Source organism: Podarcis muralis, chromosome 6, assembly GCF_964188315.1.
Source record: "Podarcis muralis chromosome 6, rPodMur119.hap1.1, whole genome shotgun sequence".
Lineage (NCBI taxonomy): Eukaryota > Metazoa > Chordata > Lepidosauria > Squamata > Lacertidae > Podarcis > Podarcis muralis.
Genome location: NC_135660.1, coordinates 5,943,880 through 5,966,336, shown reverse-complemented (window position 1 = coordinate 5,966,336; position 22,457 = coordinate 5,943,880). Strand labels below are relative to the sequence as shown.

The 22,457-nt window shown below is 46.0% G+C and overlaps 1 protein-coding gene across 3 annotated transcripts in view; it reads right to left on the bottom strand.

Moving 5' to 3' along the window:
- The window catches only part of AP2M1 (adaptor related protein complex 2 subunit mu 1), a 32,854-nt gene extending 10,397 nt beyond the window's left edge, over positions 1 to 22,457 (bottom strand). Inside the window, exons 1-3 of one of the 3 annotated variants that reach the window (XM_028731756.2) lie at positions 22,303 to 22,457; positions 10,410 to 10,526; positions 1,045 to 1,310 (exon numbers count right to left, since the gene is read on the bottom strand). In XM_028731756.2, the coding sequence (XP_028587589.1) occupies positions 1,045 to 1,310; positions 10,410 to 10,483 (340 nt within the window). In that variant the 5' untranslated portion in view covers positions 10,484 to 10,526; positions 22,303 to 22,457. Of the gene's footprint in view, positions 1 to 1,044; positions 1,311 to 10,409; positions 10,527 to 16,466; positions 16,488 to 21,764; positions 21,790 to 22,302 lie in introns of those variants that run through there. The other 2 variants (XM_077929657.1, XM_077929656.1) reach the window with 2 other exon arrangements.

Here is a 22,457-nt window from a genome sequence, read left to right as displayed (position 1 = left end):
TGAGGACCTGCTTCCTGCTAGACTCCAGCAAGCTGACGATCTATATAGCCTTCCCACTCTCTCTCCCAGACAGGCTTGAATGAAGCTTTAGGAACCAGACTCATAAATTCCAGCACACTGGTGCCATTCCTGGAATTCCACTATCTTTGTCACATTGATACAGCAGTAATTAAACCATGACTACAGAATCTGGGAACTAAGGAAGCTTAATTACATTCTTTGGATCACAGAAAGGCCAGCATTAAGAACTAAAGTGGACATCTGCCACCTTGCAAATGAAAGTACTGAACCTTTTGAGTAGTAGTTAGCCTGTGGGAATAGAGCTGAACTGAAACATCTCTCAGTAGCAGCTGTTAAGAAGGATTCTTTAAACCAAGGCTTACCAGACTGTTAAATGAGGGTGTATATTTTTTCCTGAATTAGAATCGCAAGCACACTTCACTTTTCCCCTGAAAAGGTTTGCTTTCTGATCACATGGTTCACTTTTTAAAGCATGTAATATGAAGAATTACCTGCCCTCGCAAACCTAATCACATCTTTCTGTATGTGAAACATTCCACGATGTATCTAATCTGAGGGCAGGTAGTTCTGCAGAGTCCCTGCATCAGAATGGTCAAATAATGCAGCAGAAACAGAATTAGGGGTGCCAACTGGAAGGTTGCAGTTAGAGCAGCAAATTCAGATACAGCCAATTGTCTCCTTGGTGCAAGTTAGGGACTAGTCAAGTCATGAGACTTTCATTAAAGCAGAATTTCTATAAGTACACTAGTGACCATTATGGAGTTAGTGTAAGCTAAGGCTGTTCAGCAGAGTTCTACCTCCCAAACAAGTGGTATTTGTACTACACACACCCTGCATTAAATAAAGTCTTCAGTCTGCAACTTAATTCTACAAACTCTACAAACAAAGCACATTACGAGTTGAAATCTTGTTTCCAAATCTAGGATTCACTTGATGGAAGAACCCCAAGTTTACAATGCAAGTTCTGGGCATCTACTGCTAAACAAGCCCCCCCAGCATTGAGTCAGAACGGCTCATCCTCACCATCCAGTAGCTCATAGATGAGCACGAAGTTGTTCTTTATGTTCTCTTCACTGATCTTTCCAAAATAGGCAGTCATCACATCACACATCTTGTAGAGGAACTCAAAGACCATGGCAGCATTGACATTTTGCTTGGTGACAGCAGCCAGCCAGATGTTGGAACGCTTGACATGGAAGAAACTGGTGCGGGCAATGTTGGTAACAGGTGAGCGCACTTGCTGCCGTGCATGGATGACATTGACCCGGAAGGCATCCACTGCATTCCGCCTGGAGAATTGGAATGTGGCAGGAAGACAAGAGTGAGAGACCAAAAGCACCAGGCAGACAGGATACATACTATCCCACCAAGTTGTTTACCTATATCTCTGCTGAAGAAACCAAAGTGTTGTTGACAGACACAGGCATGCTGACCTATTCCTCCAACTTCAGAAGGCATGCTTCTTAAGGATTTAATCTGGTTTAAATGTACAGTGGTACCCCGCAAGACGAATGCCTCGCAAGACGGAAAACCCGCAAGACGAAAGGGTTTTCTGTTTTGGAGGCGCTTCGCAAGACGAATTTCCCTATGGGCTTGCATCGCAAGACGAAAGCCCATAGGGAAATGCTGGCGGTCGGGAGCAAAGACTTTCGCCCACAGCCGGCCTTCAGAAGAGGACCTCTTCTGAAGGCCGGCGGGGGGCAAAAGTCTTTGCTCCCCCCCGCCTGCCTTCCCCCCGCCTGCCGGGGGCGATCTTAAAATGCTGGCGGGCGGGAGCGAAGCGTTCGCTGCCGACCCCCAGCATTTTAAAATCTCCAAGGGACAGCAGAGAAGTCTCTGTCCCGGGGAGGTTTTAAAATGCTGGGGGTCGGGAGCGAAGCGCTGCCGACCCCCAGCATTTTAAAATCTCCCCGTGTCCCGGGGAGGTTTTAAAATGCTGGGGGTCGGGAGCGAAGCGCTGCCGACCCCCTGCATTTTAAAATCTCCCCGTGTCCCGGGAAGGTTTTAAAATGCTGGGGGTCGGGAGCGAAGCGCTGCCGACCCCCTGCATTTTAAAATCTCCCCGTGTCCCGGGAAGGTTTTAAAATGCTGGGGGTCGGGAGCGAAGCGCTGCCGACCCCCTGCATTTTAAAATCTCCCCGTGTCCCGGGAAGGTTTTAAAATGCTGGGGGTCGGGAGCGAAGCGCTGCCGACCCCCAGCATTTTAAAATCTCCCCGTGTCCCGGGGAGGTTTTAAAATGCTGGGGGTCGGGAGCGAAGCGCTGCCGACCCCCTGCATTTTAAAATCTCCCCGTGTCCCGGGAAGGTTTTAAAATGCTGGGGGTCGGGAGCGAAGCGCTGCCGACCCCCTGCATTTTAAAATCTCCCCGTGTCCCGGGAAGGTTTTAAAATGCTGGGGGTCGGGAGCGAAGCGCTGCCGACCCCCTGCATTTTAAAATCTCCCCGTGTCCTGGGAAGGTTTTAAAATGCTGGGGGTCGGGAGCGAAGCGCTGCCGACCCCCTGCATTTTAAAATCTCCCCGTGTCCCGGGGAGGTTTTAAAATGCTGGGGGTCGGGAGCGAAGCGCTGCCGACCCCCTGCATTTTAAAATCTCCCCGTGTCCCGGGGAGGTTTTAAAATGCTGGGGGTCGGGAGCGAAGCGCTGCCGACCCCCTGCATTTTAAAATCTCCCCGTGTCCCGGGAAGGTTTTAAAATGCTGGGGGTCGGCAGCGCTTCGCTCCCGACGCCCAGCATTTTAAAACGCTGTTCCGAAGGGGGGCGGCTGGGGACACCTGCCCCAGCCGCCCCACTTCGGAAAGCTGTTCCGAAGCGGGGAGGGAGGGCGGGGACATCTGCCCCAGCCGCCCCACTTCGGAAAGCTGTTCCGAAGCGGGGAGGGGGGGCGGGGACATCTGCCCCAGCCGCCCCACTTCGGAAAGCTGTTCCGAAGCGGGGAGGGGGGGCGGGGACACCTGCCCCAGCCGCCCCACTTCGGAAAGCTGTTCCGAAGCGGGGAGGGGGGGCGGGGACACCTGCCCCAGCCGCCCCACTTCGGAAAGCTGTTCCGAAGCGGGGAGGGGGGGCGGGGACATCTGCCCCAGCCGCCCCACTTCGGAAAGCTGTTCCGAAGCGGGGAGGGGGGGCGGGGACATCTGCCCCAGCCGCCCCACTTCGGAAAGCTGTTCCGAAGCGGGGAGGGGGGGCGGGGACACCTGCCCCAGCCGCCCCACTTCGGAAAGCTGTTCCGAAGCGGGGAGGGGGGGCGGGGACATCTGCCCCAGCCGCCCCACTTCGGAAAGCTGTTCCGAAGCGGGGAGGGGGGGCGGGGACATCTGCCCCAGCCGCCCCACTTCGGAAAGCTGTTCCGAAGCGGGGAGGGGGGGCGGGGACATCTGCCCCAGCCGCCCCACTTCGGAAAGCTGTTCCGAAGCGGGGAGGGGGGGCGGGGACATCTGCCCCAGCCGCCCCACTTCGGAAAGCTGTTCCGAAGCGGGGAGGGGGGGCGGGGACATCTGCCCCAGCCGCCCCACTTCGGAAAGCTGTTCCGAAGCGGGGAGGGGGGGCGGGGACATCTGCCCCAGCCGCCCCACTTCGGAAAGCTGTTCCGAAGTGGGGAGGGGGGGCGGGGACACCTGCCCCAGCCGCCCCACTTCGGAAAGCTGTTCCGAAGCGGGGCGGGGGCGGGAACACCTTCTGAAGGCGGGCGGGGGGCGAAAGTCTTTGTCCCCCCTGCCTGCCTTCCCAGGGGCTTTTAAATCGCCTCGGAGAGCGGAGAAGTCCTCCGCTGTCCCGGGGTTTTTTAAAATGCTGGGGGTGGGAAGAAAAGCCCTTGTCCCCCCCCCCCCCAGCCTTCAGAAGAGGTCCGGGGACAGACTGTCCCCGGACCTGGTCTGAAGGCGGTTTCCCTAGGAACGCATTAATTGATTTTCAATGCATTCCTATGGGAAACCGTGCATCGCAAGACGAAAAAACCGCAAGACGAAGAGACTTGCGGAACGAATTAATTTCGTCTTGCGAGGCACCACTGTATAGTCTATACCAAGTTTATTATTAAATAGATGTAAAATTTAGCTCTTAATCAGAGCTTTTCAACTAATGACACTTGAACAGTCAGGCATATGGTGAAGTATCACAAGTTGAAAAGCACTGCTCTATGGGCACTAAAAACACTATGGACAGAACAACAGTATGTTATGCACATGAAGCAACTGCTTGCCGGTGTAAGTTCAGCAGTGGAACAAGCTGCCCAGGAGGGCAAGGAATCTCCACCCTGGGGAGATTGTCAATCAGGAGGCTCTGCAAGCATCTATGGGAATGTTAACAACAGGGAACTTCCCAGGGAACTTACTGGGTCCCTTTCTGCTATGGTAAGAAACTTCAAAGCAGTACCTTTTATTTACCATTTAATGCTTTCAGGTACCAAAGCACATCATTCCTCATCATCCATGCATCTGCCAATGCATACTGAATATTTGGTTGCAGTAGTGAGTGAGAGTCTGTTGCAATATACATGCTCCACCAAACTCAAATCAAGTCTGTGTGGCATCATGGCTAGATTGCCAACTAAGACCAGGGAGACCCAGGCCCAAATTCCTGCTCAGCAACCAAGCTTACCGGGAGACCTGGGGACAGTCACTCCTGCTTGGCTTAGCCTACCTCACAGGACTGCAAGGATAAAATGGGAGGAGAGACCTTCCAAGCTATGTTAAGCACACTGGAGAAAGGGCAGGGTGTAATAAATAAAGCAAGGCAAGGCAAGGATAGAGCACTATAAAATGTACAAGTTTATCTTCTCCAAAGCCTCCCAGATCTGCCTTTTGACAGGGAAGAATACTGAAGGAAAAACCAAGAGAGGTGAAGCCAGAAAGACAGAACACCTGATTTGTTGAAACTTTGGTGCTCAGCTGCCTGCTCTACTCAGAGCTCCAAACTGCCTTTAGTGCTGCAGACAGATGTTATATGTGTCTGTTTCACTCTTAAGAGAGTGCACTTTCCAAGCTTCTTTTGCATCAACGTTACTACGTGATGAATCTGCCCAAGTAATACTAGCTCTAAGAATAATGGGAGGAGACTCAGGTGTACATAGCTTCTCAATACACCAGTTTCCTTGAGGTCAGACAATGTGTTATACAAGCGACTTAAGAGTCTGTAGGTTTCAACCTCTTAAACTGGGAGAGTGATGAGTTGCTTTGAAATGGGCCGGACTATTTGCATTAATGTTAACATATGCTTTTGATGTAATACTACAGTGACTTTGGCCATACTATTAAATTTGGTATATCAAATCCGTTCCCCCATACTGCAGTGCCCATTACATCCTGCCATACATCTCTTACCTATTGCTACAGCAGCCAATGAGATGGGATGAACAGAAATGGCGCCAGCGAAGAAAAAGGAGGAGTGACAGCAACAAGAGAAAGGTTAGAACACACACATACACACAAAGCACAATGAATCTGAACAAAAAGAAAGAAAAGAAAGAAGAGACGACAGACAGCAACCCCCTCCCACTCCAAAGTTTCAAAGTGGTACTTAAATTCCCTAGGCGGCAGCAGCTGAAGCTCTTACAGGGGCAGCAAAACATACAGGTTTAACACTGTTCATGGAGAACCCAAGGTCAAGAGAAAGCTACAGATCATGGCACTTGATGCCACTGATAAAACAGTGGACAAGGAAGCCAAAGCTTGAATTAGCCTTTGGCCACACTTTTAATAGCCTGCTTTGCTTTGGCTTTAACTATTTCTAGTCCTCAGCTGCAGAAACTTGAATGCCAACATTCATGCCCTAAATATATTGAAGAGTAAATGTGACAACTCAGAATGTTTTAGAGTTTGCATTATTAGCTAGCTTTCAAGTCCATCTTACAACTTTGGAGGGCAATTCGGCTGCTTTAGGAGATGGGAAGCATCAGCCTGCCAGTTCTCGAAAGTCCTTTGAGGCACAAAACCACCAACTGAAATAAATTACTCTGTTTCTATGAGTGCAGCCTCATCCTATTTATAACAAGAACTCTTGGAACAAATACTTCGAGTTTTGAAAGTCCCTGCCAAACACTTTTCTTTGCCCTTAGCCCCAGTTGACAATTTCTACATCAACTGAAGATTCAGAGGGATGGTTCCACTTTTCAAGCCATTCTGACTCTGCTATGCAAATGCAATATGAAGAAACACAAATTTTAAAAGAATTCAAGTAGCAAGTTGTAAAGTCTCACTTCCTTTGATGTTTAAGGCAGCAACTTTACATATGTAAGTTCAAGTTAGAATATGCTCAGATTCTGTTATTACCATTTAAACGAAGACAGCGTGCTGTTGTGGGCAGAGCAGCCTATATCTAGCCTACACATCCTTTGCCACATCCTTGTCCATCTAAAAGTGGTGGCTGCAATCTGATATTTCTATTTCCTTTCCTAAAGAATACTTCGTTGAATTAGTCGATGCACTGAAATATATCCTAATCTGAACAAGTGTGCTCTAACTGAGATAAACTGGTAGAAATACAAATACCTAAATGCTAGTTATGTTTTGGAACAGATTCTTGAAAGCTACTGAAGGGGCAAGTTCTCAAAATTCAGTATCTGGCAGCAATGCTAATGAGGAAATACAATGACTGATTGGTACCCAAACTTCATAGCTGCCTAATATGACTGTCTGTACTGCAATATTTTTTATTTTTTGCCAAGCCAACATGCAGCTAGAAGATCACTGCTGCACACTAGACAGACATGCTCCATGCATACTACAAACCTGACCAGAGAAGTCTTGCATGAGCAGTATAGTAATTCAGGACATTGCTTTATCAAACTGTTATATAGGCATACAAGGTCCAAAGCCACATGGCTCTGGTAATTTGCCCTCAATGCATGTAAACACATTTCATGGATAACAGAAGTTATAATTTGCCCAATAAAGCTTTCCTTCTGTAGAAACTAGGAAAGGCATGGCTAGCAGCAATAGATCCTTGCATGTTCTCTGCAAGACACCAGCACAGATCTATTCTGCTCCCCACACCTGCTTGTAATACTAAAATCTGCAAATAGAAACTTAGTAGTGGCATCACTTTTGTTTAGAACTGCAGCCAATTCTGCATCAGTGGCTTCTGGAGTGTCACTTGGGACTTGCTGTTCCAAGAATGAAAATTATATCTCAGCAAAGAGATGGAGTTATCTAACAAATCTGTTGCCAAGTGAATTACATGAGGTTTATAACATTGTTACATTATTTTGCTGCCCTGGACAGAGTTATTAATAGTGTGGCATCTATTGGGAAATAACAGCATTATCTGGACAAGTGTTATTGCAAACATGCACATTCCTTCCCATCTCACTATGATTTGGCCCAATTGGGGCTTAGTCAGCAACCCTGCTTCCTTGCAGTTTCCGCTTTGACAAGCAGACTGCTTAACAGTAAGATTCAACCATCTATTTTCTACTTGTAGCACTTCCATACTGCACTAGATGCACCCAAGAATAGCAGGTAGGGCTTATCTCCCATACTACATATCCTGGATTAGCTGTATTAGTTTTGTATCGATACACAATCGTGCAACGGGATCTGTGCAAATTACACCCCACTTCTCTATACATGCATAAGGGTGTTTTTTTTAAGTGTTAACTGTGATCTGTACTGTACAAAGCTCTCAGACAAAATCCAGAACTCTTAATTTGACTCACTAATTTTTACACTGTTTAAACCATGCGAAGTTCATGGAATTTACTTTCACATATTAGGCAGACACATGCTGTTCAATGGAAGCCAGAAGCTCCACTTGAGACTGGCCACAAGTGTTACAGGTTTTTAAAGCTCTGCCCCAATCCTTTGCAGCCAAGTGCGTTTAAAAATAGTTAAAGGAAAACATGTTTCAAAATAGTTAACTAGTTTCATATCACAGCCCTCCTATGAGAAGAGGATTGAGAGTCCTGTGATAGAAGATGGCAGCACAGATCAGCTGTAATAAGCTGTGCAGAAGTTCCAAGCTCATGCAGGCATGCTACTATTAGCCCTCTTTGTCTTTAGAAATTCGAGCTGTGACCAATCCACAGTCTACATTAGTCACCCTGATCATGTCTAGGCACCAGATAAAGGTGTCATTTGAAGCTTTACTCTGTGTGTCCATAGTGTACAGGTTTCAAACCCCTCTCCCTCCCCAAAACCAATAGTTTAATGTACCATTCAGGAGGCAGAAGAGGCACTTTGACAAGACAAAAAAAAAATTATTTTTTTTTAAATGCACCAACTTTCTGGCAAATAGGTAATAGTGAATGCTGGGCTCATCATAATAAATTTGATCCAGCTTTATCAGTCCACAAGAAGTAGGTGACCTCTTATCCCACATATACCAACAACTTTCTGCTTTAACAACTTTTGTAAGGACTCCTGGCAGGGATAAAATAGCCGCAGGTAATGGGTAAGTTGCTATTTACAAACCTGAATAGTGAGGCTTACATTATCTATTCAAAAAGAGATGAGAACCAGTTTAGCATGAGCTCCTGGGGTAGAGCCATGCGTAAGTGTCAGACGCCATGTTCCAAGCGTTAAAGCACAAATTTCCAAGGCTAGGAACAAAGTTAAGACACATTCACGCATAATGCATTATGCATTACACTGAGCTGATATGAGAAGTGATATTTTGGAGACTAGATACAGTAGCTGAACATGCAGCTGCCCAGTAGATCCAGAATAAGACACTGCAGGCAAAATCAAAAACTCATTTGACAGTGTGGCCTTGGCTGTAAGTTATAGTTGCACTCTTTTCATTAAAAATACAGTAACTCCCTGAGAAGTTATGTAGCTGTAGAACTTGACTTTTACTTTCCCTCATCTGGTGTGCAGAATGTTTTCTATTACGTCTCATCTGCCAGCTACTGGAGTGTGGCTATACTTCACAAATCTATAACTAGTAAAGAGGTATTTACCTTTTTTCTTTCTTTTGTATGTTTTAATGTACGGTTATGATTTTTTCTTGATTTTAAGAACCGGATTTTACCTTTCCTTAAGAGGAAAAACTCATCTTCAAGACTAAAATTATGCACTTAAAGGCTACAGCTTCTGCCAGAACAGTGCTTAACAGTACCAGGTTATGAGACCAACAGTCACCAAAGGGATCCAAGGTCCTGCTGCCTAAAGCATAACAGAAAAGATCAGACACCAATCACCATAGCAGGCCCAAGTCTGAAGAAGATATGGGAAACTATGCTAAACTTGTACTTCAGGGGCAGGGAACTCAGGCCCGTAGGCCAAAACTGACCCACCATGCTTCCCAATTTGGCCCATGAGACCATTCAGAGGAAGCCATGCTCAGCTGCACTACACCGAGCATCATACATGCCATCAGATGTGCAGCAAGTAAGGGTGGGTCTTCAAGTGAACAATCAGGAACTTAACATGGGCTTCAGATTCCTCCTTTGCTGGAACAAGGGCTGTAACAGGGAAGGCAAAGCAGCCCTGACAAGCAGAACAGAGAGTAGGCCACTACTCTACAGCAATTGTAAGTCTTTGAGCCCTTGATGGGTGAAAAGAGTGGAGCTGCTCAGGTATGTGGCACAACATCAAGGCAGGCTTGAGGGCTGGGATGGGGTTGTTGTTTTTTATGATTATTTTATTATGCTGTGTACTATTATGTACTGTATTGTGTTTTTAATATTATACTGTGTAAGGTATGTTCTTAATGTTGTACATACCCTGGGATCTTTGGATAAAGGGTAGTATATAGACCAAATAAATAAATAAATAAATCTTGAAGCGCAGAATTATAGTAAATGCTTGCAAGGTTGACTCATTGGATCAAGTTCTAGTCTTCTACAAAGCATGCATCGGTTTCTTAAGCTGAAGGAAGATAGGAGACAAAAAAGATACTAAAATCTAGTCCTGATCCAGAAGCCAGCTATACTTCTAGGGAGCTAGAATTAAACCATGCTCTAAACCCAACATAGAAGCACTCAGGAATCTGAACCAAGACACCAAGGTGCTGCATTCAAGACAGGTCTGTGATGGTCACAGGAGTACAATGATTAAAGTGACACTGATCAGCATCTGAGCAGTTTCATAGGCTTTAAGTACTTTCCTAAAGAAATTAAAGCCTATGAAACTGTTCAGACGATGATCAATGTCACATTAATGGCTGTAGCCCTGTAACCATGAGAGACCATCCTAAAGAAGTTCTCCTCATACTAGAATCAATACGGCATTTAAGGAGAGCTATTCCCAACTACGCTATCATGATGGACATTTGACTGGGAATGATTCAAGCTATGATATACCCAGAGACGTAGCAGAATAGACACAGACTAGATGCAACACATAGCACACAATCTCTACATGCATACACAGTTAAAGCAGCAGCTCAGAAGCTACAAGAACTTGGATGCGGGTGCAGAATGAAAGCAGGGTGAAAATGTTGTTGAAGTACTTACCCAATGTCATCCCTGTAGACTCGAGAGATTAAAACCTCTCCCTTATGATTATAAATGAATAGGCCTCCAATCATGTTGAAATCTTAATCTTTCTTTTCCATGGTGCTTAAATCATATCTACAGATACAAGAGAGGAGATTATGAGACTTACAGTACAGAGCATAGGCTTAAGACAATTTAATAGCTTTGATAAGTCGGCTAATTCACCGACTCCCATTTCACCAGATCAAGATTATTCTTGGACACTGGCTTGTTCCCATCAAGGAAGCATATACCTTGCACTTCTATTCCAAACAATCAGTATTTATGCATCCTAACAGAACATGCTGTCATCTTAATGCTTACATAATTTACCAACAATCCCTACTACACAGATAGTTCCATAATATGCAGTGCTCAAATTTATAAATCTAATTGCCAGAACAAGATTCTGAGTCCTTTCAGGTTTTGGCAGAATACCAATACCAACTGACATCAGTGGCCTTCTAGTCCCAAAACTACTCTTTGCCTAATAAGCAAACACTGGCTTGGAAGCTTGTCCAATTCCCCTAATTAGTCACACGGAACTGCAATATTTAAATGAGGTAGTCCAATAAGATATTTTGTTATGATCTCTGGTCAAGGCAAACTTCATACTGTGTTCCTTAGAGTCTAAGCTAGACTTATTTGCAAGGTGCAGCTGAAGAGTTAAGTAGCTGCTCGTCTGTACCTGCATAGGTCTAACTTCAGTATCAGCCTTGCAAAAGCAGCTCTTGAAAGCACACTTGCAAACAGTGCAAGTTACTTCACCACTCAATAGGCTCCTAGTTACATGAATCTGCATGCAGCCTGTCCCAACACTGCAGGAGAGATTTCTAGAGCTACCTGCTGGGTAATTTCTAATTGAAGATTTAAAGTTCTGGGCTTCCCCAGGCTCTCCATGGAAACTTAGAGCTGATGAGAGCTCTCAAGTAGGAATAAGAAGTATTGATTTCATAGGGTCCACAATTCTCATGTTTTACCAACTCTTTATGTTGATAAGTGGCACGCTTTATAGGTTGGATGATGTAATGTTAGCTATGAAAGTGCCCTGTTAAGGGCTAAGAAGGCATGCCAGCCAGCCATAACCATTTTCAGAAGCTGCATAAGAGCAAAAATATGTTACAATTTTCACTTAGTGTGGCAGTGAGCTTTATGATTGTTCACCTATGCAGATACAAATGTGTACACTTGACTCAACTTTTTAAAACAGGAAGGTAGCATCCTTCCAGGAGCAAAGCATCAAGGAGATAGAAGCAAGAGAATATTGTTAGTAGCAACAACAACTGCCTCTCCACAAGCCTTATTCTTATTTGCCAGGATGCACCTCAGCTCTTTGAGGAACTCTGACAGATGCCTACCTCCAGCCAGAGAAACCAGGAGCTCTAGACATCTTAAGGAAAGTGGGGTAGGATAGATGCTTTTAGATAAGAATTCAAGGATGTACCACCACAGTTCTGGGAACAACTGGGCCAGAAAACCTGTGTGCATTCAATTATATAACAGAAAGGAAGTAGCTCAGGAGTAAGTGTCATAGATAGTGCTATGAGTATTCTGAACGAATCGTGTGGCTCCTTAATTAACAGATTTGCAACTCCAAAAACAGAACAGTCTTGTAAGACACAGAACTGGCAACATTAGATTGTAGTACATTACACAGCAGGATGACTCATTAAGGAAGGTTGCCAAGATTTGTTCCACATAAAGACAAAGTCATGTTCCAAGTAACTGTCCATAGCTGTTCTTTGGAATTAGAAGAGGAAGCTTTGTTCTCAGTTCTGCCTTGAACCAACAGCTCATGATATGTAGCAAGAAAGTTTATATTTTAAACAATGTAAAGTAGGCTTGGGTACAGAATCCACCATTTGTACCAAATTATGGAATAGCACGAAAGTTTTTTGTTTTTTTAAAAAAATGGTTTAATGTGAATGAGCAGCCAAATTCTTACTCTGCTCCTCCCCAGTGCCTACTGCTGGAAACAAGACACAATCTGGTTTATCATGACATCCAAGGTAGAGGCACACAGTTTGCTGCTTTCCAAATAAACCACAAACAGTAAGCCAATAATTTATTATTTGTTTCATAAAATTTATATACCATCTGATCGCTAAAAAGAAAAAAGCCTCAACGTGACTTACAAAAATCTTGGCTAGTATTTATGGTTTGTTTGGAGAGACACAAACTATGAGCCCAGATTCAGAAGTCACAATCAGTCACATTCTGTGTAGTTTCCCAGCAGTGCAGCTGAGAGTTTTTTGGGATGGGTGGGAGGGTTGAGTGAGAACTTTTCAGATGCATCGATACACTGGCCAGGCCTAATAGCCATCTTCAAATATCTTAAGGGTTGTCACATGAAAGAGAAAACTTGTTTCATAATCAATAACCTTTGGCTCTAAATTTGCATTTCCCCCCTCAATGTCATGCTCCAAGAGTACTAGGTGGAATAAAACACTACTGTACAGTGGTACCTCGGATTAAGAACTTAATTCGTTCTGGAGGTCCGTTCTTATCCTGAAACTGTTCTTAACCTGAGGTACCACTTTAGCTAATGGGGCCTCCCGCTGCCGCCACCGCACGATTTCTGTTCTCATCCTGAAGCAAATTTCTTAACCCGAGGTACTATTTCTAGGTTAGCGGAGTTTGTAACCTGAAGCGTCTGTAACCCAAGGTACCACTGTTCCTAGCTTCTTATACAATAATCCACAAGTATCAGCTTGGGCTACTAGCCAAGTCTCTACCTTTTTGGCTACTGATTCTGCAAACACAACAGGGTCTTGCTTCATTGGTTCAAGGACAAGGAAATTACAGCCATTTTCTTTTCTTATCCAAACTGCACAAGCGAACACCTGTTAGAGGCTGCTGCGAGTGGGAGGGAAAAGATAGTCTGCCCTGGCAAGCAGAATTGTGGGCATCCAAGTTGATATCAAATTGGGATTACCACTTTCACAAACTGCTCTGAGAGAAGCAAGCGGCTTTATCGTTGCTTGAAGGGTGTAGCACAAATTCGTCTTGTACACAAATCAGCACATCCATTTTAACAACGACTCTTATCTTAGCTTCCTAACAGTACTGTGCAAGGGAGATTATAGACAGCAGACTTGCACATAGCCATTTTGAGCTGATGGCAATTACAGATCACAGCCAGCCATGCATATTTTGTTCCGTTCTCCAAATAATGCAGAGAGCATCAGTACAGACTAGTATCTCTCTCTCTCAAATAACTTCATGCTCCTTAGAGCGCAATTCTTCAACCTTGCTTCCCAATCATCCTGAGCCGGCATAGCCAATGGTCAGGGATGACAGGAGCTATAGCGCAACAACATGAGGGGAGACCCAAGGTTGAAGAACACTGTCTTAGAGCACCGCTGCTTTCCTCAACCCTATTGGGAAGACTTCCTCTCAACACAGTGGAACGCTTTCTATTCCATGTATCAAATATTATTTACACCCCAATAAATTAGAGAAATTTATGTTGCTGACTAACTTTGTCACAAGGAGTTCCACAGCTCAGCTCAAGCTAAGTAGTCAGAGCTCAAATGAGCAGAATATGAACAGGCTCATCAGAAAGAGAAAATATGATAGAGATTTACAAAAGTATGCATAGAGTGGAGTGAAAGGTTTCCGCCCCCCCCCCCACCTCTCATAATACTAAAGCCAATCATCATTCAATGAAAATGAGTGGTAGAACACCAAGGACAGTCAAAAGGAGCTTCTTCATACAGTGAGAAGTAAAGCTATGGAATTTGTAACAAGAAATGGCCACCAACTTAAAAGGGAGTTAGCCTTATCCTAATCTCAAAGAAACACTTTGTTGGAAGTAGGGTTGGGTGATAGCTGGTTTTCAACAATGTGATATATCACAATGTTTCAACATCGTGATGAATCGTGATGTCTGAAAGAAGGATGGAGTTATATAGAGGTATTGGCTGGCTTCAGGGTTTTTGGCCGGTCAAAAATTATGAAACCAATATCATGATATGGACTTCAAACCGGTTTGGAACAATGTATCAATATATCGCCCACCCCCAGTTGGAAAATCCTAGATTTACAGTGGTACCTCTGGCTGCGAACAGGATCCATTCTGGAGGCCCGTCCGCAACATGAAAAGCCGTATCTGTGCATGTGCATGGCGCAATTTGGCGCTTGTGCGCATGCAGCGAAACCCAGAAGTAACCCTTTCCGGTACTTCCGGGTCGCCACAGGACACAACCTGAAAAAACATATCATGAATCAAACGTAATATGAGGTATGACAGTATATGGCTCTCTGATCTCTGAGAGCCATCTGCTACACAGATTAATTAGCTCAAGTCACCATCACTTATAATGAATGCTGTTCCCCTTACCCAGTTAACTATAGTAGCATTTCTCAAACCTCTTAACAGAGAAGTCACACAGTATTTGAGATATGAAAGCTGGGAGTTAAATGGCACCTTAAACCTAGGTTATGGGCGCAACAATGGAATATCTTGGCGTACTATTTATATAACAATACAAAGCTGAAAATGAATGAACTGCAGCTAAAATATTATGTTCATTTTTCCATGGTCTAGTCCTTCCCCTGCCCACCCTCCTAATATTATTAAGAGGGTCTCTTCTCCTTTCCTTCCACTCTGCAGTTTCAATCTGAAATTTTGGGTGCAGTACTGTGCCCAGAGCTCAGAAACAGCTCGCACTAATGAAATTCCCTGTCGCAAATTGTGCCTAGAACAGTGGGAGTTTTGAACACTGAAGGCACACTTTTCAGTACTGAAAATGAGAAACCACTGGACAAAAAGAAATGTGTGTTTCTGTGAGCCAAGGCATTTACTCAACTATGGAGGAGTCCACCATTGGCATTTCTGACTGACACTGTTCCAAGTCTGCCTCCTGTTTGGAAGCCTAGAGCAGTGACTATGCAAAAAAAGAAGCTTGTCCTCAAAAAGAAAGGCCAAAAGCAAGTGGCAGTGCAAGCAAGTTCTGCCATTAGCCCTCTACCTTTCCCTTAAAGGCACCCCTCTCAGCCCAGCTGCTGACAATTTACATTAGGTTCCCTATTAACTAGCAAAAACCTGAGGGGAAGGTGAAAGCCATTCCAGGAAAGAGGATGCTCTTTGAAGAGTTTGGACCTTGTCCTCCAGCAAGGATAGCTGATCTTTACTAGTGATCTCAATATAATTTTAGAACATTCAAACAGAAATGGACAATTACACAAACACCCCAAGTCCCAGAAGGTCTCCTTGTAAACTTTTAGCAAGACTGTGAGGTGGTACTGCTACCATCAATCATTTCTAGTCTATCTATGCAATTGATATACATATATAGCCAGTTCTTTAGCAGAAACCTTTGGATTTGTCCATGAGCATTAAAGCCAAAAATAAACTGAACAACTATATGACTTTTAGAAGACATCTGAAGGGATGTTTTTAATGTTTGAAGCTTTCTTGTGTTTTTAATATTTTGTTGGGTGTCGCCCAGAGTGGCTGGGGCAATCCAGGTTTAAAAAGGTACCATATTTTTCGCTCTATAGGATGCACTTTTTCCCCCTCCAAAAATTAAGGGGAAATGTGTGTGCGTCCTATGGAGCGAATGCAGGGAAATCAAGAAAAAACAACGTGTAGCCTGTCTGCTTCTCCCAGAGCTTCTCGGGGCTGCTGCGTTGCTTTCACTGAAGCTTGGACCCCTCTCGCTCTCCAGGCTTCAGGGATAGCCGCCAAGACACAAGTCAAGACAGCCAGCGGGATGGATCCCGCTCGCTGTCTTGGCTGCTTTGCCCCGAGAAGCTCTGGGAGAAGCAGACAGGCTACACATTGTTTTTTCTTGATTTCCCCCTCTAAAAACTAGGTGCACCTTATGGAGTGAAAAATATGGTAAATGTCCCCTAGATTGTTAAGTCCAGTCAAAGGCGACTATGGGGTGTGGCGCTCATCTCATTTCAGGACGAGGGAACCAGTGTTTGTCCACAGACAGCTTTCCAGGTCATGTGGCCAGAATGATTAAACCGCTTCTGGTGCAACCTGACACTGTGGTGGAAGCCAGAGTGCAAGGAAACACCACTTACCTCCCCTGCCGCAGCGGTACCTATTTATCTGTTTGTACTGGCATGCTTTCGAATTGCTAGGTTGACAGAAACTGGGACAGAGCAACGGGAGCTCACTCCGTCACACGGATTCAAACCGCTGACCTTCCAATCGGCAAGCCCAAGAGGCCCAATGGTTTAGACCACCGTCACCCACGTCTCTTCATCCAGGTTTACCAGACCACTGAAACAATAAAGCAGCCTTAAAATTTAATGAGTTCTGGTGACCTTTGGCCAAGTCACAATCACCCTCAAGCAGCAAGATATCAACACTACTATTATAGTCAGGATTACAGCTATACTATTATAGCGGCAGTAGGAATAGTGCCACCCATGCAGTTATCATGGTCCTGTGGAATATGAAGCACTATGAAACCTGTATAATTCATTCTTCCACCTACTTTTAAAGAGATACTAGCACTTTAAGGCAAGAAGAGTCACAGCAGAATGCTATGCCGGCTACTAGTCCTGCCTTCCTTTCTGGTGGAAAGAAAAATAAGGTAGCCATCTGCACACTGGAAATTGGCTTAAGAGAAAAGGATTTATTGTGTATTTCAGCCAGCTATTTTTTTCCGTCACAATACTTATGTGCAACCATGGTTGGTATGACTGGTATTCCAGGCACATAGTTAATTAGCATGTCTAGAAAACTACAAAAAATCACATCTTCTCAGCAATGTGATATTTCTACTGCTTTCCAAAATAAATGTGCACAGACTGCATACATCACTTGGTCCTTATAGCCTATTATATGCCGCTCTCCACCCAGAAACACTCCACAACCGAAAGAAAGATACATGTTACCAACAAATGTTGGGAGGAAGGTGGGGGAGCTGAATTTTATGCTAACTCAAGCAAGTCGGCAATAACCTCCTGCACCCTCTACCCCAACCCCCGCTTCACACTTGCAGAGACATTACTGGTACAGTGGTACCTCGGTTTACGAACTTAATCTGTGCTCGAAGTCCATTCTTAAACCAAAGCCTTTCTTAAACCAAGGCGCGCTTTCCCTAATGAGGCCTTCCGCCACCGGCGCCCTTCCACCGTTTGGATTCTGTTCTTAGACCGACGTAAAGTTCTATTTCTGGTTTTGCAGAGTTTGTAAACCGAATTACTCTTAAACCGGACTGTTCTTAAACCGAGGTACCACTGTATTTCCTTTGGACATAAATTACTTAAAACTTTTGGATAGAGGACTAACAGCAATTCCAACTTCCTTCCCAAGGAAATGCCTCTTTTCACTGCTTTGGTCAACAACATGCAGCCAGATCTGGATGAAGTCCGTTATTCCTGGCATCTAGCCAATTAAACTGAATACACTTCCAAATAAAAACCTTCCCTTATTCTTGCACTTGCCACATGCCTCATTCAAATGATAAAGTTACATCTTCAAAGCTTCTTACAGCGGGGTGTGCAAGACACCACACCGCAGGAATTTTGGGCTAGGTTGTGGGGGCAGGGAACAAAAGAGAAGAATAGAATAGAATAGAATAGAATAGATTCTTTATTGTCATTACACAAGTGCAACATTGCACAAGTGCAACGAAATTGGATGCCATCCCTTAAAAACAACAAAAGCAAAACAACAACAACAACCAAACAAACCACATTCCAGCCACACCCACACCAACACCCATCAAACTCCCAGGTCACACTATCGAGTTACAGCATTCAAAAAGGCCACAGCTCTTGGATAGAAACTGTTTTTCAGTCTATTTGTCCTTGACTTGATGTTTCTATATCTCCTGCCAGAAGGCAGTAGTGCAAACAGACTGTGTCCCGGGTGAGATGAATCCTGCAGGATGTTGTTTGCTTTCCTAAGACAACGGGAACCGTACAGTTCTTCCAAAGATGGGAGAGGATGACCAATAATCCTTTGGGCTGTGGTTATGACCTTCTGGAGCACCTTCCTCTCCCTAGCTGTACAACTGGAGAACCAAGCACAAATACAGTATGTAAGAATGCTCTCTATGGAGCCTCGGTAGAAGGACACCAGCAGTCTCTCACTCAGATTGTTCTTCTTTAAAAGTCTGAGGAAATAAATTCTCTGCTGGGCCTTCTTCACCAGAGCAGTGGTATTTGCGCTCCAAGTCATGCCCTGATCGATAGTTACTCCCAAAAACCTGAATTCCGCCACCCTCTCCACCCGTTCCCCGTTGATATACAAGGGCTGAATGTCCGCCTTTTTTTTCCTGTAATCCACCACCAATTCCTTGGTCTTAGCCGTATTAAGAGCCAGATTGTTCTCTCCACACCAAACACAGAGCCGCTCCACCTCGTCCCGATAGGCGGACTCATCCCCTCCTGAAATGAGCCCTACCACCGTAGTGTCATCAGCAAACTTGATGATTTTGTTGCTGGAATAGATGGCTGTACAGTCATACGTATAGAGAGCATAGAGCAGGGGACTCAACACACAACCCTGTGGTGAGCCGGTGTTAAGGCTAAGGGCTGTGGACATATGTGACCCTACTCTAACCCTCTGAGAACGTTCTGACAAAAAATCCAAAACCCAGAGACAGGTGGAGTTGGAGAGTCCAATCGCCTCTAGCTTGGACACCAGTCTATGGGGGAGGATAGTGTTAAAAGCAGAGCTAAAATCCACAAACAGCAGCCTCACATAACTCCCCGGCTGCTCCAGATGGGACAGAGCAGCATGGAGAGTGGTGGTGATAGCGTCTTCTGTGGATCTATTTGCCCTGTATGCAAACTGGTAGTTGTCAAAAGTTGATGGAAGACAGGAAATAATGTGACGGCGCACCAGTTTCTCAAAACACTTCATGATGATTGGAGTCAGTGCAACTGGTCTGTAGTCATTCAAACTACTGATTGTGGATTTTTTAGGCAGAGGGACAATAGTTGACGACTTCAGGCAGGGTGGGACAATAGACTGGTGTAAGGACTTATTGAAGATCTTAGTAAAGACCCTCGCCAGCTGATCCGCACAGCCCTTCAACACCTTTCCAGTGATGCCATCAGGTCCAGCCGCCTTCCTCGGATTCGCCATCCTCAATACCTGTCTCACCTCATGTTCCTCTACCGTGAATGAGGGGCCCCTATGGGCTGGTGGCTGTAATACCGGCGTCTCAGGTGGCTCCTTCTCGAAGCGAGCAAAGAAGAGGTTAAGCTCCTCCGCCAGCAAAGGGTCACCGTCGACAGCACCAAGGTTAGGTTTGTAGTTGGTAATATGCTGAATCCCCTGCCACATCTGTCTTGTGTTGTTGCTCCTTAAATTATCCTCAATCCTCAGCCTATAATCCAATTTTGCCCGTCGAATACCCCTCTTCAAGTTTGCTCTTGCCACACTGTAAAGCTGCACCTCGCCTGACCTGAAAGCCCTGTTCCTTTCCCGCAACAGGCACTGGACCTCTCTATTCATCCAGGGTTTCTGATTGGGGTAAAACCGGATGGATTTATTTACTGTGACAGTGTCTGTGCAGTGATTGATATAGCACAGAACTGCCGCCGTGTGCTCCTCCAGGTCTGAACGATCGAAAATATCCCAATTGGTTCTCTCAAAACAGTCCTGCAGCTGGTGAATAGCACCTTCAGGCCAGATTTTAACAGATTTTAATATTGTGGGAGCCCGTTTCCTGAGTGGGATATATGCTGGTACCAGGAACAGAGACATATGGTCGGACTGGCCCAAGTGTGGCAGCTGTAAAGCCCTATAGCCGTGATTTACATTCGAATAAACTTTATCCAGTGTCTTGTCCCCTCTTGTGGGACATTTCACATGCTGATAGAGCGTTGGGAGCACTGTTTTAAGTTCAACATGGTTGAAGTCTCCCGCAATGATGTGCACAGCTTCAGGATACTTGTCTTGCTGGCTGCTGATAAGGCTCTGCAGGCATCCCAAAGCCAAGTTGGCATTGGCATCTGGTGGCACGTACACACCAGTTAACATAACAGCTGTGAACTCCCTAGGGAGATAGGCTGGTCTACATTTAACAGCCACATATTCCAAATCCGGTGAACAGTGACTGCCCACAGTCTTCGAATTATTGGACCAGCATTTGTTCACATATACACACAGCCCCCCTCCTTTGGTTTTTCCGAAGTCCATGCCTCGGTCATGACGATGTACCGCACAGCCTTCCAACTGAATAGCTGTGTCTGGTATGGACGGTTGAAGCCATGTCTCAATGACAAATAAAACGCAGCAATCTTTTACAAGGCTGTTCTTTGCTGCCTGCAGCCTCAATTCATCCATCTTGTTGGCAAGAGATCTCACATTAGCAAGAAATATGCTAGAGCTACCAAGAAGCCAAAAGTCTCCTGCCCCATAAAGAATACCAGTAGTACCATCTTTGCTTGATCATGCCGACAGCACCCCCCCTCAAATATTGAGTCACACTAACTTGGCCCCGATCCCACAAATGCTAGCCAAATTTGAAGCCCAACACTCCTGAGCTATTACATCAACAGGACCCCAAGTTTGGGGGGGGGGGGCAAACATTTGTAGCTTTCCAATTCTGCATTAAGCTGCATAGAGCCTCAAACACTGGGACAGCCAGCACTGCCCTCAAAATACAATTTCTGACTTAATGCGCTCAAAAGGTAAAGGACAAAAGGCAAAGGGACTTACTCATGGGGGAACCACGCAAGGCCTTTCTACCTCACGCTGAGGATTCGCTGCATGCCAGTTGAGTAATTTCAGAAGCATTATAAATAAGGGATGAAGAGAGTGATGAGGACGGACCTGCTGCCTTTCCCCTGACCCAAGTTCAAAAACAACGGGCCTCACACACCCTGCAGGATAGATTTATTTAAATTTAATCATTTCTTGCATCTATAGCACACCTTTTTCTCCAAGGACCTCAAGGCATCACACATGGATCTTCTCATTTAATCCCCAAGACAGCCCTGTAAAGTAGATTAGGCTGAGAAGCAGTAAATAGCCCAGGTTCACCCAACGAGTGGGTATTTGAACTCTGGTCTCCCAGGCCCAACACTAACCACTACACCACACTGTCTCTCTGTACAGAATCCCTCCCTTCTCACCCCGCCTCTGGGCCAAAGCTAACTGGTAGACAGCCTGCCTCGCGAAGCAGGAAGTCCCAGATCAGGATCCCTGACCGCATCTCTAGGGAGGGCCAGCAAAAACCCCGGAGAGCCGCTGCCAGCCAGTGCCGCCAACACTGAGCTGGGTGGCCTCGGCATGGGGCAATTCCTGGGCTCCGCGAGTGCCAAGCCTAATGGGAGGCTCCTCACGAGCAACGGGCTCGTCCCGATCCCACCCAGAACAGCCACGAGCACCCGGAGGAGACACATCCTTACCGAGGACGTGCGGTGGTGTTTTTGCTCTGAAAAGCCGAAGCGGCCATGGGAAGCTTCACGCCAGAGCAGGGAGAAGGCAGCCCGTTATTCGCACGCCCCGTTTGCTGAAGGGCGATTCTCTCCCTCAGAAAGCCGCTTCCGGCGCCTCGGCCCGCTTCACGGCTGTCGCCACAGCAGGCCACATGAATTAATTAAGAATAAATAATAATAAAATTATTTGTACCCCGCCCATCTGACTGGTTTGCCCCAGCCACTCTGGGAGGCCCCCAACATATAGAAAAACGCAATTAAACGCCATAAAGCTTCCCGGGAAAGGGTGTCCGACCACATCCCTCGAAGGCTGGAAGAGGCTTAGGAACAGCGGCCCTCAAGGGCGAAGAAGAAGCCCCTCAGGAGGAGGACGAGCCCAGCCCGCCTCGGCGAGGCCCCCTTTCAGAAGAGGAGAAGGAGCCACAATGACAACCACCCTAACGACGAAAGAGCCGTCAAATGGGCCGCAAGGAGAAGAAGGCGGCGACCACCACCCGGTCGGACTCACCTAGTGGCGCCGTCGCTGAGGCGGCTGCCGTTGCCGGTCCTTCCAGCTGCGCCCCCTCCGGCACCGACTGGCAAGATGGCGGCCGCTCCCCCCTCCCCTATCACTGCAGAGCCGCCGCCACTGCGCACGCGCGGGTCGCGCCCGGGCCCCAGGAC